The sequence below is a fragment of the Symphalangus syndactylus genome, chromosome 11 (genome assembly GCF_028878055.3).
Source record: "Symphalangus syndactylus isolate Jambi chromosome 11, NHGRI_mSymSyn1-v2.1_pri, whole genome shotgun sequence".
Lineage (NCBI taxonomy): Eukaryota > Metazoa > Chordata > Mammalia > Primates > Hylobatidae > Symphalangus > Symphalangus syndactylus.
In genome coordinates this window covers 103,085,578-103,101,368 of record NC_072433.2, presented here as the reverse complement: position 1 = coordinate 103,101,368, position 15,791 = coordinate 103,085,578, and the positions used below count along the sequence as shown (strand labels likewise).

At 36.9% G+C, this 15,791-nt stretch overlaps 1 protein-coding gene across 1 annotated transcript in view; it reads right to left on the bottom strand.

The window, feature by feature from the left end:
• Positions 1 to 15,791, bottom strand: part of LVRN (laeverin) — a 65,295-nt gene that overhangs the window by 3,243 nt on the left and 46,261 nt on the right. Inside the window, exons 14-19 of the mRNA XM_055299082.2 lie at positions 13,679 to 13,832; positions 12,132 to 12,226; positions 10,113 to 10,220; positions 9,233 to 9,400; positions 8,889 to 9,026; positions 2,185 to 2,260 (exon numbers count right to left, since the gene is read on the bottom strand). Coding sequence (XP_055155057.1) covers positions 2,185 to 2,260; positions 8,889 to 9,026; positions 9,233 to 9,400; positions 10,113 to 10,220; positions 12,132 to 12,226; positions 13,679 to 13,832 — 739 coding nt within the window. The remainder of the gene's footprint in view (positions 1 to 2,184; positions 2,261 to 8,888; positions 9,027 to 9,232; positions 9,401 to 10,112; positions 10,221 to 12,131; positions 12,227 to 13,678; positions 13,833 to 15,791) is intronic.

Below are 15,791 nucleotides of genomic sequence, written 5' to 3'. Positions count from 1 at the left end.
GTCTTGATTCGCGGAGCTTTTGTACCAGCATGTTCTGGGTGTAGTGTGCTTTTCTTTCCCTTGTCCAGGGAATACCCGATAAATCAGGTCCTGACAGCTCAGCCTTAGGCAGGCCAAAACTCAGAAAAAGATAATTTCTTTGGGAATTAGCAGTTCTCCTTCTCTCATGATAACAATGATATGACTGTCTACTTGTCCTTTTTTTTTTTGCTTAGGATCATATTTCAGGCCTTTATGACCTACACATGTATTTGTTTCTTTGCTGAGGGAGAGTTGATTTACCTTTATTTACAAAGGCTCATCTTGTTCTTATTAACATAGTTTCAGGCCCTGGTATTGAATTTTAATCAATTTCATTGCGATTTAATTTATATACAATAAACTAGATCTACTCAGGTGTGAGCAGGGAAGGAAAGAGTGGGGGAGGATTGTTCCTGGCTCTTTAACTGTAAAAGTCAATGAATTTTGACCACTGTGTACCCCTTTGAAACCATAGACACAATCAAGTACATTTCCTCTACCCCAAAAAAGGGTCCTTGCAGTCCATCTCCCTCTGTCCCAGGCAACCACTGATCTGCCCTTTGTCACTATAGATCCATTTGCATTACCCAGAATGTGACTGGTTTCTTTTACTAAACATAATCACCTTGATATTCATCCATGTTGCTACACAAATTTTAAAAATTTCAGTATAGTATTCCATTATGTGGATATATTACTTTTCCTTATTCATTTACCTATGGATGGGCATTTAGATGGCTTCCAGTTAACATTTCAAAAAACTGCCTGTTTTCTGAAGTGGTTGTGCCATGTTACATTCCTCCCAGCAGGATAAAAGAGTTCCAGTTGCTCCATATCTTTGCCACCATTTGGTACCATAAATCTTTCTAATTTTACGTATGCTACTGGGTGTGTAGAGGTTGTATTTATATCGTATTCTTGTTTTACTTTGTGGGAATGCATCTTTTTGTAAACATTTGCTTTTGCCCACTTTGTTTACTTTCTGGTTACAGCCCTTTTTCCTTCCAGAACTACCCCTTCCCCTTCCCAGTGCTGGTGACTTGGGTGGGGCTGTCTCCTAGTGTGGCCACATGACCCTGGCTAGACCAATCAGAGTATTCCATCTCCCCTGGACACAGTGATTGCTGCATTTGACCCAAGTAGGACCAACCAAAGTGCTTTTTTTTCTAGGCAGAACTCTTGAAGCTGTGAGAAAGTATCCTTCCTTCTGCAACTGAGAGTGCTGAGGACTATATAAGTGGGGAGCTATGCTTCTCTCCACAAGGAAAAAGTCTGCCTAATAAAAATTCAGCCTAGAGGAAAGCAAAGCCAGGAAAAGGTAAGAACCTAGAATAGACAAAACTAAGATATTATCTCAGTCCTCAGGGAGCTCATTATAGCCTCATGGGGTAGACATATTTACCAGTGATTACACTATAATGTAGTAAGCCCTGTGGTAAGAATATATTCATAGGATGACTTGAAAGCATAGGAGAGGAGCGGGTATAAATCAGTTCATTAAAAAGTTCCTAGAATAGGTAATAGGAGCAGGATCTTAAAGGATGATTAGGAATTATCCAGCCAGGAACAGGGATGAGGAGTGTTCTCCAGACAGAAGGTAGAATGTTTCTGAAATCCAGAAAATGTGAAGCCATGTAATAATTCAAGAAAATTTGTAAGTGGTACAGTATAGCTAGAGGAAACATGTTTAGGGGTGTCTGTCCGTCTCACTTGCTCTCTGACACTTAGTGGTGAGGTGAGCAAAAATGAAGCTAAACTGTAAGGCAGGGGCCAGATCATGAAGGGCCTCATGTGCTAATCACAAGATTTCAAAATTGCTTTGAAAAACTATGAAAAGCTACTGAAGCTCTGGAACAGGGCAATGACTGGCGGCAGTGATGGCAAAGGTGGGATGGAGGGAAGCCCGGTCTGGGACGGGAACCCTGGGCCAGAGTCCCCTGCATTCAGGTGAGAAAGGATGAAGTGCCACCCTCCATGAACAGGTGATCTCTGTTTCAGAGGAGGATACAATAAAAACACTTCTTTCACAGTGATACAGCACCAGCAGAAGCATAGAATGTAATAATTCAGATAAGCATATTATTTTTAATTTTAGCAAGTCCAAATTGCATAAAAAGTGGTTTCCAAATTATCATTGTATTTCATAATATTTAAAGTACTTACCTCCACAATCTGTAAATCTGTAGTTATGGTTCTCCCTATTGTATATATTAGATTAATCAATGATTGTGTTCCATACCTACAAGGCAATAAGATGTTAATCAAGGGTGGAAAGCATTTTGCAAAATAAAGCTGTATTTTTTATAGCAGATGAATGTCAAGTGTATGGCCCCTATTAATTCCTATGTCCCAAATCTAAGTAAAAACATGTATGAACTAGTTTAGCTTCATCTTTTAATAGAGAATCCTATTAACACTAAGGAAGTTAAATACTTATATGTGTTACACAAATCTATTATCTAAATCTAAAAAGCTCTTCTTAAAAACAATTATCTTTTAAAATGAGGTAGTTGGAATACATGTCACATGTCTCAAATCAATACAATTTCTAAGGGAATAAATAAATATATAAATTATGCCCCTTAAAAAACAGTAGTTCATAGAGGATCCATTTCAGAACTACTGACTAAATCCCCCTGAACGTGTATTTAAAATGTTGTATTTATGCGCGCTTTTTTGGAGAGAAGATTAATATCTTCTGATGTTCTCTAAATGTTGGTGGCCCTGAAGGCTGAGCACCGTGGCTCTCCCTGTGCTTGTTTCAATAGGCGTGGCCATGGAAACTTCCCCTCTAGTTTAGTGTCCCTGAATATCGAGAAAAAAAAATCTTAAAATAGCTGTGAAGTATTGCTATGAAAAAACAGCAGATACTTACCTGCTCAAAGTGTGGCTGTAGTTAAAAAAGTAAATAAAAGACTTTTTGGTGCATTAAAAAAGAAAGAAAAATTAAAATAGGGTTATTATAATGGACCGACCAAGAGATAGTTGAATAGTTAATATATACAATTGATTTACTTCAAAAATATGTACTTGAAATTAAAAATGATAAGAGTTAACTTTGGCATAATATACTAATAAAGGTGAGAGAAAACAGTGCTGTTGTTTTTCTAACTTCCTAGCTGTAACTTACACTGGCTCCACCTGAGCAACGTGAAGGACAATATAACTCTGCATATAACTGAGGCAAGCAAAACTGTTTCTATGAAGAAAGAGGAAACATTTCTTAGTTCTCTATTTTAATTGGCCAGCTAGGCAGAAAAAAACCTATAAAATGACTCAAGAAATTTGAGTTCCAAAGAACCCAAATTCCAACCTTAAAAATAAAAATGGAAAACAGAGGAAACCTACCTATGGTGCTAAATGTGTGAATTTCTGCCAGACACAGGAGAAAGGTTACCCAAGGAGGCAGGGCTGCATTTGACATTACCTTGGGCAATTTATAAATTGTAAAAATGGAGAATAACAGATACTTAGAAGCATTGTTCTGGTGCATAAATGAGAAAATGTATATGGAAGCACCTATTAGATTACCTGGCACACTTCATTCCTTCCTGCTCTTGTCAACTTCAAGAGGGGCTATTGTTGAAACAGAGATGATTTATCATTCTTGTTGAGAGCAATCTCTTTCAAATATTACTCAACAAAACTGCATTACAAATAGTTTACCCCCATCAGTGTTCAAATACATTCTAATTAATATGAAGTCAAAAGCCAATAGGAGTCAATATAGTAATCCTTTTTAAAACGTTGATAACATCTAACGTTAGTGTGGGAACAGTGATTTGGGTACTCCAGTCTGGCTCACCTTTCTGCCTCTCCCTCTTCTCACATTACCCCTCCCTTCATCTCCTCTGCTGTGTCAGATTCCTTCTGGCAAGGATGGCTATGAGGCAAGCATGGGGACACCAAGGCATCCAGCCTGATCCATGCCATGGGAACAGGCCCCCCAGTGCTTGGACCCTCCACTCTGATAACTTCTCATTTTGCTTGTGCTCCTGTTTAGCCTTTTTGGCTGTGTTCCCCATCATGAAATACAACCTAGTAGAAGTGGAAATGATTCCATGTTTTTAAGCTTAAGACTTTAGGCAATGTAATAACATGTGGAGAAAAAAAATCAAGTGCTTAGTGAAGAGGGTAAGATTCATTTTGGACAGGTTGAGTTTAAAACTGATCATGCTCTGTATTCTATATTCAAATAAAACTGGTTTTTCTGTATGCCGTGAAGCCCATTTAACAGAGATGATAACAGCACAAATAATGCTTCTGCCACATCCAGTTAAAAGTCACAAAAATACTATTGCTTCATACCTATTCACATGCTTTCACAGGACCTATTCATAGCTATGTGTACCTACTGACTTTTCTGTAACTTGAAAGATAGCTTTATGACCAATGGAGTCTTTCTCATTGGACTGAGTATTCGAGAGATCATCTTTGGCCCAATAATTAACTAAATTTTCCCACACCAACCAGTGCAATGCCCTGTACATGAGACTGAGGGGCAAGACCAAGCCAAAAGTTGTTTTATTCAATCAAATATTCCAAAATGTATTTCCAGATTAGGCTTCCTAGGAAGAATTCTGGGCCTGGCTGAAAGGAGCAGCGGTTCCTGCACCACTATTGGCAATGTACTCAACTCCAACATGTGCGTAGGTGTGGAGACGATGTCTGTGAGCTTGCCTGCATGTCACTGTGCGACATATGCCCATGAGTGCTCTGAGACAAGGGAGAGATATACTCAAAACCACAGCATTGGTCACTTCATGCCCAGGGCCAAGCTGGATATGAGATGGTATTTGTTTGTTTTTGCATTTAGGCAAGCTGCCTCTGCCAGTCTTTCTCTCACCCTGTAGAAATGGAGCACAAGATCCCAGCAAGATACCACCTTATGGGAGGGGTGCAAAGCCCCTCTGCTCATACTCACGATGATTCTAGCTCCCACAGCCAAGACCAAACCAGCAACCAAAAACTCAACACATTAAAAAGCAAAACAAAAAATAAAATGAAATCTTCTGGAATAAGAAGTAGATTAGTCAAACATTTTCATAAAAAAGCAACTGGCTATGGGCAGAGGGAAGGATGAATAGGCACAGCACAGAGGATTTTTAGGGTAGTGAAAGTATTCTGTATGATACTACAATGGTGAATATGCATCATTATACATTAATACATCAACACCCCTAGAATGTGCAACACCAAGAGTGAACCCTATTGTAAACTAGGGACTTTGGGTGATAACGATGTGCCTGTTTATATTCATCAATTACAGTACAGCTATGAGCCACATAACAATGTTTCAGTCAACAATGGACAATATGTATGAGGGAGGTCCTATAAGATTAAAAAGGAGCTAAAAAATTCCTATCCTCTAGCAATGTTATAGTCATTGTAACATTGTAGCACAATGTCTTTTAGCACATTATCTTTTCTATGTTTAGATATGTTTAAATACACAAATACTTGCCGTTGTGTTACTACTGCTTCCAGTATTCAGTAACATGCTGTACAGGTTTGTAACCCAGGAGCAATAGACTATACCATAGAGCCCAGGTGTGTTGTAGGCTCTACCATCTAGGTTTGTGTAAGTACAGTCTATGCTCTTCACACAATGACTAAATCACCTAAGGATGCATTTCTCAGAATGTATTTCTGTTGTTAATCAACTTGTGACTGTAAATGTGTGGCTCTGATGCAGGATGTTGATAGAGGGGGAGGTTGTGCCTGTGTGGGGACAGGGATATATGGGAACTCTGTCTGCTTAATTTTGCTGTGAACTTAAAACTACTCTAAAAAACTAAGTTTATTAATTTCTTGAAAATCAACTGAAAAGCCACCTCATTTATTTAAACATTTTCTGGAATTGACGTCATAAGATGAGCTTTCTAAGCAAAACAAATTTAAAATATTTGAACAAATCTTGGCATCTTAAAATGTTTAAAAGATATAGCATATCTTTTTTTTTTTTTTTTTTTTTCGAGATGGAGTTTTGTTCTTGTTGCCTACCCAGGCTGGAGGGCAATGGTGTGATCTTGGCTCACTACAACCTGCGCCTCCTGGGTTCAAGCGATTCTCCTGCCTCAGCTTTCCGAGTAGCTGGGATTACAGGCATGTGCCACCAGGCCCGGCTACTTTTGTATTTTTAGTAGAGACGGGGTTTCTCCATGTTGGTCAGGCTGGTCAGGAACTCCTGACCTCAGGTGATCTGCCTGCCTCAGCCTCCCAAAGTGCTGGGATTATTACAGGCATGAGCCACTGAAAATGTAGATGAGGCATTAGTTAAGAACACATTAAAAGATTAAATATTTTCAGTAGTACTCTCATAAAATAAATAATTAAGAAGTATGCATTTTCTTACTTAGGAGAAAGTAAATAGAGAGCCAGGAATCAGAGCCAGGGGACACGGGTTCTAATTCAAGTTCTTTTATTTACTAGGTATCGACTTTAAGTCATTTAACTTCTGAGTCTTGGTTATTAATTGGTAATTATTTTATGGGTGGCTGCGAAAACTGTAATTATTGCATATATAAATATATTATTTTATTTTTTAATTTTTTGTTAGAAATAGAGTCTTTCTATGTTGCCCAGGCTGGTCTCAAACTACTGGGCTAAAGTGATCCTCCTGCCTTGGCCTCCCAAAGTGCTGGGATTATAGGTGCGAGCCACCATGCCTAGACTAAACATGTTATTTTAAAGAATAACATTAATGTGTGTTTTTCATTCTAAACATGAGACTCTAATACTGCTGAGGGATGTTATCAATTTCATAAAAGTAGAAATTGACAATATTGAGAAAAAGAAATAAAGTGAATGATATAGGGACTTGTAATACAGCAGATACATCATATTATCTCAGTAAGATAATAATAATGAACACTAAACATTTATTTTGTACCAATCACTTTAAATAGCACATTATTAAATTATCTTAAAGCCTATTCATTATTATCCTCATTTTATGAATGAGAAAGCTGAAGCTTAGGTTAAGTATCTTGTTTAAGGTTACATATTTAGCACTCTCCTTCATCCTAAGATTGATCTGATTCTAGATTCTATTGCCTTAACTCTTTGACATACCATGTCTCTAGTGGATACATGAAAAACTAAAGCACAATAAATAAAAGGACAAAGGACAATAATGAAGAGACACTCTCCACAGTTCTTAGAGGAAGAAACCACCACTTTGCTATACTGCTCTAGTTAAGTCTATCCCCATCACCCAATTCTAGAATTGACCTCCAATAGTGTTAACACACTGTCATAATCAAGACAGCCTGTGTGGGCTTCACATACGACACCAGTTAGAAATAGGACATCACCAACGAACAGCACACAAAATAAAACTCCTTCAGATGATATTAAAGGTCTGTTATCACCCGTCCTTCTCTCTGACCCTCAACTTACATTCCCACTCCTAGCTCCCTCTCCAGTGCTCTAAGCTCCTGCCAGTTACTGTGACTAGTCCCAAGTTGGCCTCCCAACTCTGCCTCCAGGCATTTCCTGGTGTTCTGTCCTCCAGGCAGAAGGAGGAGATTTGCAACTGCGCTTGTCCAAATCACATGCACATCCCTTTCTTCCCTTTAAATCCCCAAAAGTCCTTACCATCTCTCCTCCACAGCATTTATCAGATACCAAGTCCTAATCCTTTTACATCTCCAATAACAATTTGAACTGCACGTTGACATAGAAGAACTAAAACTTATTATTACTAGAAAGATTCTTAGAATTTATCACATACATCTATTATTCTTTAGAAGAAGAAAACAAGGCCTAAATGTTAACTAATAGGTTTTTTTTTTAGTTCCAGAACCAAATGAGAGGGTTGGAAAATTTTGTTTCTCCCATCTGTCTTTCTTCTGGAACAACTGGTCTACTGGCAAAATGACGTTTTGTTTACATCAGCATATCCCAAGCTGGAGTTTGGAAGAACTACACCTAGAAGACGCTATGTAGTCAAACTGTATGGAAAACTCTAGGTTTCCTTCTGCAGGGCTTCGGAGACTTTATAACGCTAAAATGCACTGTGAGTCTGCAAAAGTGAGGGTTAAAACAATTTCAAAACTGATTGAGCTATTGTCTCCATCTGTCCCAGAAGGCTTATCACCCCATCTTCATAAGTAGCATCCAGTGGAATGTGCATGAGAAAAACTAAGCGCTAACTTGTTAGTGATCAGTCACATTTTAGAAAATTCAGTATAAACACTTTCCACACAATTAATGTAAGATTTAATTTGGCAGAAGCATTTTTTACTTATAATTTTATACTACCTTCATCATTACATGAGGACTAGTGACATACATATTATCATGTCAAATATGTCTGTTTAATTAGTGATAATTAAATATTCAGGTGTACAAAGAACTAAGTAAATATTCCTGTGTCATTTTGACTATAAATAAAATTTTAATTATGAAGTTGAACTTTTATTTCCTTCTTACAATCCATAAATAATGTAACAGTCTATTCAAACAAAACTATTAGCAAAATTGAGCAAAACTGCTGAATATAAACTATGCCCTAAAAATAAATGCATAAGATGTAGAAAGCAAATTAATTTGAGTCTGAAACACTTTTTGTAGCAGAATGTGCAAGAAAGGTGAACTAAGGCAAATTTACCAGAAGTAGAATAGGCATCTGTTTTATGAGTATGGCATGTCGTCAACTAAAAGATAAAAATATTCAAGCCATAGTTAAAAGTTCATGTATTGCTCTTCCATACACAGGCAGTTTGTAGTGAGACTAAATAAAGGAAAAATGATCACTTTTCTAGTCAATGCAAAGGACGTTTGTGGCCTAGCTAGACTAAAGCTGAGCTTCTAGTGCAAAACCAGTGACCTAAATGAAAGAAAGTTCTCAATTTCCTTCTTACCTTTTACTCACAGCTTGCCAGTTGTTGACTAAGAAGTCTTTTGCGACATACCGGCCAACTTCAGATGCTGCCACAACCTCAATTATATTTGTTTCATTAGAAGTGAATGGAGATGTGCTGATGGCATACTCCATATATCTGCAAAAGTGCATTTTCAAAAAATACATTTTAAACATCCAACATAAAGAGTTAACTTAAATTAACAAAATCAAAATTCCATGGTTCTAAGGTAGTGAAGCACAAATACGCATCGTTTTAATACTTACATTAGCACATTTCAATTTTTTCCTACATTAATTTAATTCCTCTACCAGAAACTTTCAAGGTAAGTTGACCATAATCACCTGTTAAGTATCCATGGGTCTTTGCTGCAGCTCATTGCGTAAGCGAGTTGAATCTTTTCTTCTTCGTTTGTTGTATTAGTGTAAGTATCTAACAAGATGTCCCACTCTTTATCACTTCCTAAGGCAATGCCATAACATAAAACCACATCTTTAATTTGATAAGGTATTCTGTAAAATATAACATAAAATGACATTTTTCATAGTAGTTATGTTTACCCAGGTTATCATATTTTAGAAGCATGAATCTAGTAAAAACATTTATAGTCACAGATATAAAGGACAACAGTAGGAATCTAGAGAGGCAATTGTCAGAACTGCCATTAGCATGAATTCCCTGAGAAGAGATCATCAAATTCCAAACTAAGGGGCTTTAAGAAAGAAGTAAATTAGAATAGTATAGAGTATATTGATAATACAAGTTGGTCTTGTATCTCATTATCACGTTTCCTAAGAGTCCATCCGAGGTGGTATATTAAAGGTAATAAAACCAAAATGAGAGTCTCAGAGCTCAGTGAGGCAACAAACTAAGAGAAAGATGGAGAGAGGTGCTCTGCAGCACTCTTAGATGTAACAATCATAAAGAACAACCTATTAAGACTCAAAACAAGCATAGACAGCTCAAAGTAAGTGCTTATTGGAAGAATGCTTTGGCAATGAGAGGTCCTAGGTGACAATTCATTGTATAAATTCTAGTCTATTGTTATACATAGACCCACATTAAACACTGGTTTTTTAAAAAAGGTATTTGAAAAGAATAGTAGGAGAGAGTGCCTAACCAAGTGAAAGCAAAACACTCATTCCCACAGGGAGTACATCAAAAAGGGAAATTGCTGGTGCTAAAATAGGACAAAAACAAGAGGAATTACAATATTACTCTTACTCATTTTCTGGATGGTCCACCCATTTTGCGAAAAGTTCTTTTGAGAGCTGAAGGCAGTCTTCAAGGCCCAACCAACACGCAGTCACAAAAAGTTTTTTCAGTGATATTCTTGAAGAAAAATTCAAAGAAAAACAGTTTATTTTGCATTACCACCCTCATTTTCTCTGCCTCCAAGAATATGTGTTTCATAAAAAGATGGGTATTTTAAAATATCCTTTCAATGACATCAGGTTTGTTTTAAAAATTGTTTTTGTGGATGACAGATGTATTTAAGATTCAGAGAAATATTTACTGAGAGGCTCTTGGGCACCAAAAAGAGCTCCTAAGGCCAGTATTTTTTGAAAGTTAGAAACAAATTACTGCCATCCTTCATCTCCCTCAAACACACATGGGTGTACACACACTCCACAGCTGTTGTCAATTTATTTTTCCTGTCTTTTATTAGAATTGCCTTATGGATACAACATGATTTTAGAGTATCTAATCTAATAGACTTTAAAATAAAGTTCTTTCTCTATACAAGAAAGGGAAAGGGAATAGTTCATCCCTCCCCTTCTACAATTTGTTTTCTTTTGCTTTAGTGTGTTTCTTCTACTCCTCCTGGCTGTTATATACGTGTTCAGAAAAAGAATAAAGGTGTTTGGTTGGTTTGGTTTGTTTTTACAGCTGAGCAGGGTTGTATACTGTACTTCAAAACAATATAAGTTCAAAAGAATTTAGTGAAGACCAATAATAAATCCAGGTAAGTGATGCCTTGTGGCCCCTCCTCCAGGTTTGGGGTCAGGGTAAAGAAACCCAAATTGGCCGTTAAGTTTCCAGAAAATGCAGCGCCAAATCTCTGTTACTCCATCCTCCAGTTTCAACCCAGCCAGGCCTGACCTTCTGATAAGCTGAAGAGGAATGTGCAAGGGTGGAGGTCCTCTGAGAGACAGTTCTAGGCATTCATTTACATACTCTACTCACTCCCTCTCCTCACCCATCCCAATCTCAAGCTGGTGGCAACAAGCTGGAATTCTGTGGAAGTGCAGTCTAACTCCCTAGAGCTGCTCTGAAGAGAACTGTCCCTGGGATGCTATAAAAAGTAGGCTGCTTCAGTCCAATTTAGGAGAGCCAAGGAAATGTCTGGTTAACAAATGTGCTGCCTGATTGAGCACACTTTTGCCTTCCCACTCATTCATACAAATTGCCTAACCACTCTCAATCCCATTTTATGTGCTTCTCATCACATCCCTTAGCACTAAAATTTCTGCCCTCCCAGAAGAGTACTATTGAGACAGAATAATCATACTTTGTATATTTTGTATTTCTTGCTTGGTCTAATTGATTTGAACTTCATGTTGACCAGAAGTTGTAGGTATAATCCCTATACTGTTATTGGCTACAGAGTCCCTCCCTATATCTACAGACCATCCTACACACAAAACTTAGGGCACAAGGAAGACAGAAATACTACCACCCCATTTTGCCTCTGGCCTCCTTCCTAGACCACGTGACAATGTGCTTACTCTCCTCACCAAACCAGTAATATGAAAGTCATTTGTGAAACTAAATTGTGCTCACAGATCTATAGCAGTGACTGATCTATATCACTGTCAACCTACTTCATCTTATCTGCATAATGACAGAATTTCTGTTAACAATAATATACAGAGGGGACCTTTTCCCCTGTGGCTTTCCCATGCCCTTCAACTCACTGGTGGAGGCTAGCTTTGATTAGTACATCTTCACCAATAGTAGGACACATTTATAATTTCAACCAGTAGTCTAGGCTTTGAGAATATAGAGCTATAAGCTCCTATGTGTACATGCACGTGCTTTGCAGGTAAATTAAGATCTCAAACGACTAACTTCTGTTAGAATACATGTAGCCCAGCAACCTCTGAGCTATTGTTCTCAAATAATAATAGCATATAAAATCTCTCAATGAATAACAGATATGAAGATTTTATTTTATTACTTCTGGAAGCCTATTAATATGAATGCATTTTATTCAATTATCACTTCTGAAAACACACTTACAGAGCTAAGTAGTCATCTTGTAATGCCAACACATTTTCACGAATTATAGTTGAATAAATGTTCCATATTAAATTAAGTCTCTTTAATAGGTACCTCTATAAACAACAAAGAAAATACACTGTTAGTTCTGGCTTTCAAACACTGAATTTTCACTATGTTTCTATTTATTTATCTGAAAAGACAGTGATAGACAAGTGGCAGATATTTCTTCAGAAATTACCTTTATCTGTTACTAAATATATAACTGGTTTATTTTTTAACCTCTGGGTTTAGTTCCATTTTTCATAAAATGTGGTTTACCATAATACCAACGTTACAGTGTATTATGAGGATTAAATAATATAATATATTGCAAGCACGTTGCCTGGCACAAAGCAAGAACTCAAAAAGTATTAGCTATAATTATCATTTAACATCATCCCATACATTTCCAGTCATGTTCAAAATAGAGAAGAAATGTAAAAATGTAAAATAGTCTTTCTACCATAAAACATCCATGCTAAGTATACATTCCTCAAAAAAAAAGAACTGTTTTATGTCCTGGACAAACTGAAGCCCTAATTTTGAAATAAATATAAGCTATCAGCTGGTAAATATAAAATTACAAAAGTTAGATGTTTACTAATACATCGCTAAGAATTAACTAGCTGCTGTTCATCAAAATTCTTTAAAAACAAATATTAGTTTTACTTCTTTACCCAGAACAAGTCATCAGATGTTATCAACGAGCCTCCTCAATCCCACCAAAATTTTAGTGCCTTCTTTTCTTAATCACCATCCCAAGCTCAGCTAAATTCCCATTGGTACTTTGGCCACTAGGAAAAAGAAAGTCTGGGGCCGTTAGACGTATTTGTGTTCTCACCCTCCGAATGGCCCAGAAATTCACTTGAAATCATCACCTAACATACTTTTTGGTTTGTGTGACCCCTAACTCCCCAAAGATGGCTACCTAACTTTCGCTTTGATTTTGCCTTTGCTATTTTCTCCTATAATTGCTGTTTAAGATCTAACAATGGAAAATATTTTTTTCGTTTATGATGGCGTGTCATTTCTCTGTTCAGTAATTCTAATTTCTCTCTTTCTTTTCCTAATATCAAAAGCATCTTCAAATTTTTACATTTTCTGGAATATATCTCTCTGGATTTAAGTGCTGTTCCTATGAGTCATAATATTGCAATTATAAACACAGAGTTGTTATAATTTATTCTGGCTGCCTAACAATCTCTTACGAAAATAGTTGCTAATAAATACTATCCTTTTCCCTAAAAAAATACAGGCATACCATTTCCATCCACTTCTGGTTTCTTAGGACACACTGTCACTTCACCAAGAATGAAGTATACTTCCAAACCTCACTCATCTCCTAGACCAGGTCTATGACTAAGGTTTTTTCTTCTAAGATCAATCAGCCATTGTTAAGGAAATGAATATATATATGGAACTAAGACTATTACTTTGGAAAAGACCTGTCTCACAGATGCTGGCTAAAATATGAAAAGAAGAAGAGAGGATTTATTTAAAAACTACGTAAGAAAGAATGAAATTACCTTTAATAATGAGTATATATCATAGATGTTCACCTCAGAAACAAGATCCCTGGTTACCAAGTTTACCAAGACTGTATGCCATACTATAATTTCATCTTCTTCAGCAAGGTACTTGGTTAACTCAAGTGCTGTTTCAATCTCAATATAATTGTTTCTGTTTGATTTAAAAACACACACACTCAAAAAACCTTCACTTGCTAAGTAATTTGCATGCGTTCGATATTTGTTCCATGTTTCAATGCATGACTTCAATAAGGCATGTGAATAAGTCAAGAAACGAGAAGGTAAATTTCCCATCTTATAGAAAGGATGAAACCCAAGCAAAGTTGACAGGCCTTCCATTTCAATTTGGTACTTTCAAGTGTCCAAAGTCTTGAAGGCTAGAGAAAATTCAGGCCAAATGTTGGACTGATTATTAGGAAATAGAAGAGTTAATGCATTCTGTATGCATTCTTATGACAGCATAATTTGCATTCAACAAATATTAATTAGAAGTCATTCTCTGTCTAATGCTCTGACAGCTACTGATGTGCACACCAACTACAGGCATACTCAGAGATATTGTGGATTCTGTTCCAGACCACAATAAAGCGAATATCAGAATAAAGCAAGTCACACAACTTTTTTGATTTTCCAGTGCATATAAAAGTTATGTTTATACTATACTATAGCCTATTAAGTAGCAATGGCATTATGTCTAAGAAAAACAGTATGCACACCTTAATTTGAAAGTAGTTTATTGTCAACAAATGCTGAGTAGCTAATGTCAACAATCTGAGCCTTCAGCAAGTCATAACCTTGGCTGCTAACTGATCAGGGTGGTGGTTGCTGAAGCTGAGGTGGCTATGGCAATTTCTTCAAATAAGCAACAATTAAGTTTGCCAAATTGCTCAATTTCCTTTCACAAAAGATTTCTCTGCAGTATGCGATGCTGTTTAATAGCCTTTTACCCACAGCAAAACATCTTTCAAAATTGGAGTCAGTCCTCTCACACATCCTGCTGCTGCTTTAACAACTAAGTATACGTAATATTCTCAATCCTTTGCTGTCATTTCAACAATGGTCATAGCGTCTTCACCAGGATTAGATTCTTTCTCAAGAAACCACTTTCCTTGTTCATCCCTAAGAAGCAACTTCTCATCCAGTCAAGTTTGATCACGAGATTGCAGCAATTCAGTCGCATCTTCAGGCTCCACTTCTAATTCTAGTTCTATTGCTATTCCCACCGTATCTGAAGTGACTTCCTCTACTGAAATCTTAACTCCTTAAAGTCATCAATGAGACTTCTTCAAAACTCCTGTTTATATTGATTGTTTTACCTCCTTTCATGCATCGCAAATGTTCGTAATGGCATTTGGAATGACGAATCCCTTCCAGAAGATTTTCAATTTACTTTGGCCGGATTCATCAGAAGGATCATTATCTATGGAAGCTATAGCCTTATAAAATGTATTTCTTAAATAATAAGAGGTAAAAGTAGAAATTACTCCTTAATCCATGGGTTGAAGAATTGATGTTTTGTTACTGGGCATGAAAACAACATTAATCTCCTTGTACATCTCCAACATAGTGCTTGTGTAACCAAGTGCATCGTCAATGAGCAGTAATATTTTGGAAGGAATCTTTTTTTTTCTGAGCAGTAGATCTAAGCAATGGGCTTAAAATATTCAGCAAACCATACTGTAAACAGACGTGCTGTCATCCAGGCTTTGTTCTTCCACTTACAGAGCACAAGCAGAGTTGATTTAGCGTAATGTGTAAGGACCCTAGTATTTACAGAATGGTAAGTGAGCATTGGCTTCCACTTAAAGCTACCAGCTGCATTAGCCCCTGACAAGAGAGTCAGCCTTTCCTTTGAAACTTTGAAGCCAGGCATTGACTTGTCCTCTCTAGCTATAAAAGGCCTAGAGGGCATCTTCTTCCAATATAAGACTGTTTCATATGGAAAAACCTGTTGTTTGGTGCAGCCATTTTAACAATTATCTTAGCTAGATCTTCTGTATAACTTACTATAACTTCTACATCAACATTTGCTGCTTCACCTTGTGCTTTGTTATGGAGATGGCTTCTTTCCTTAATCTTCATGAACTAACCTCTGCTAGCTTTAAAGTAG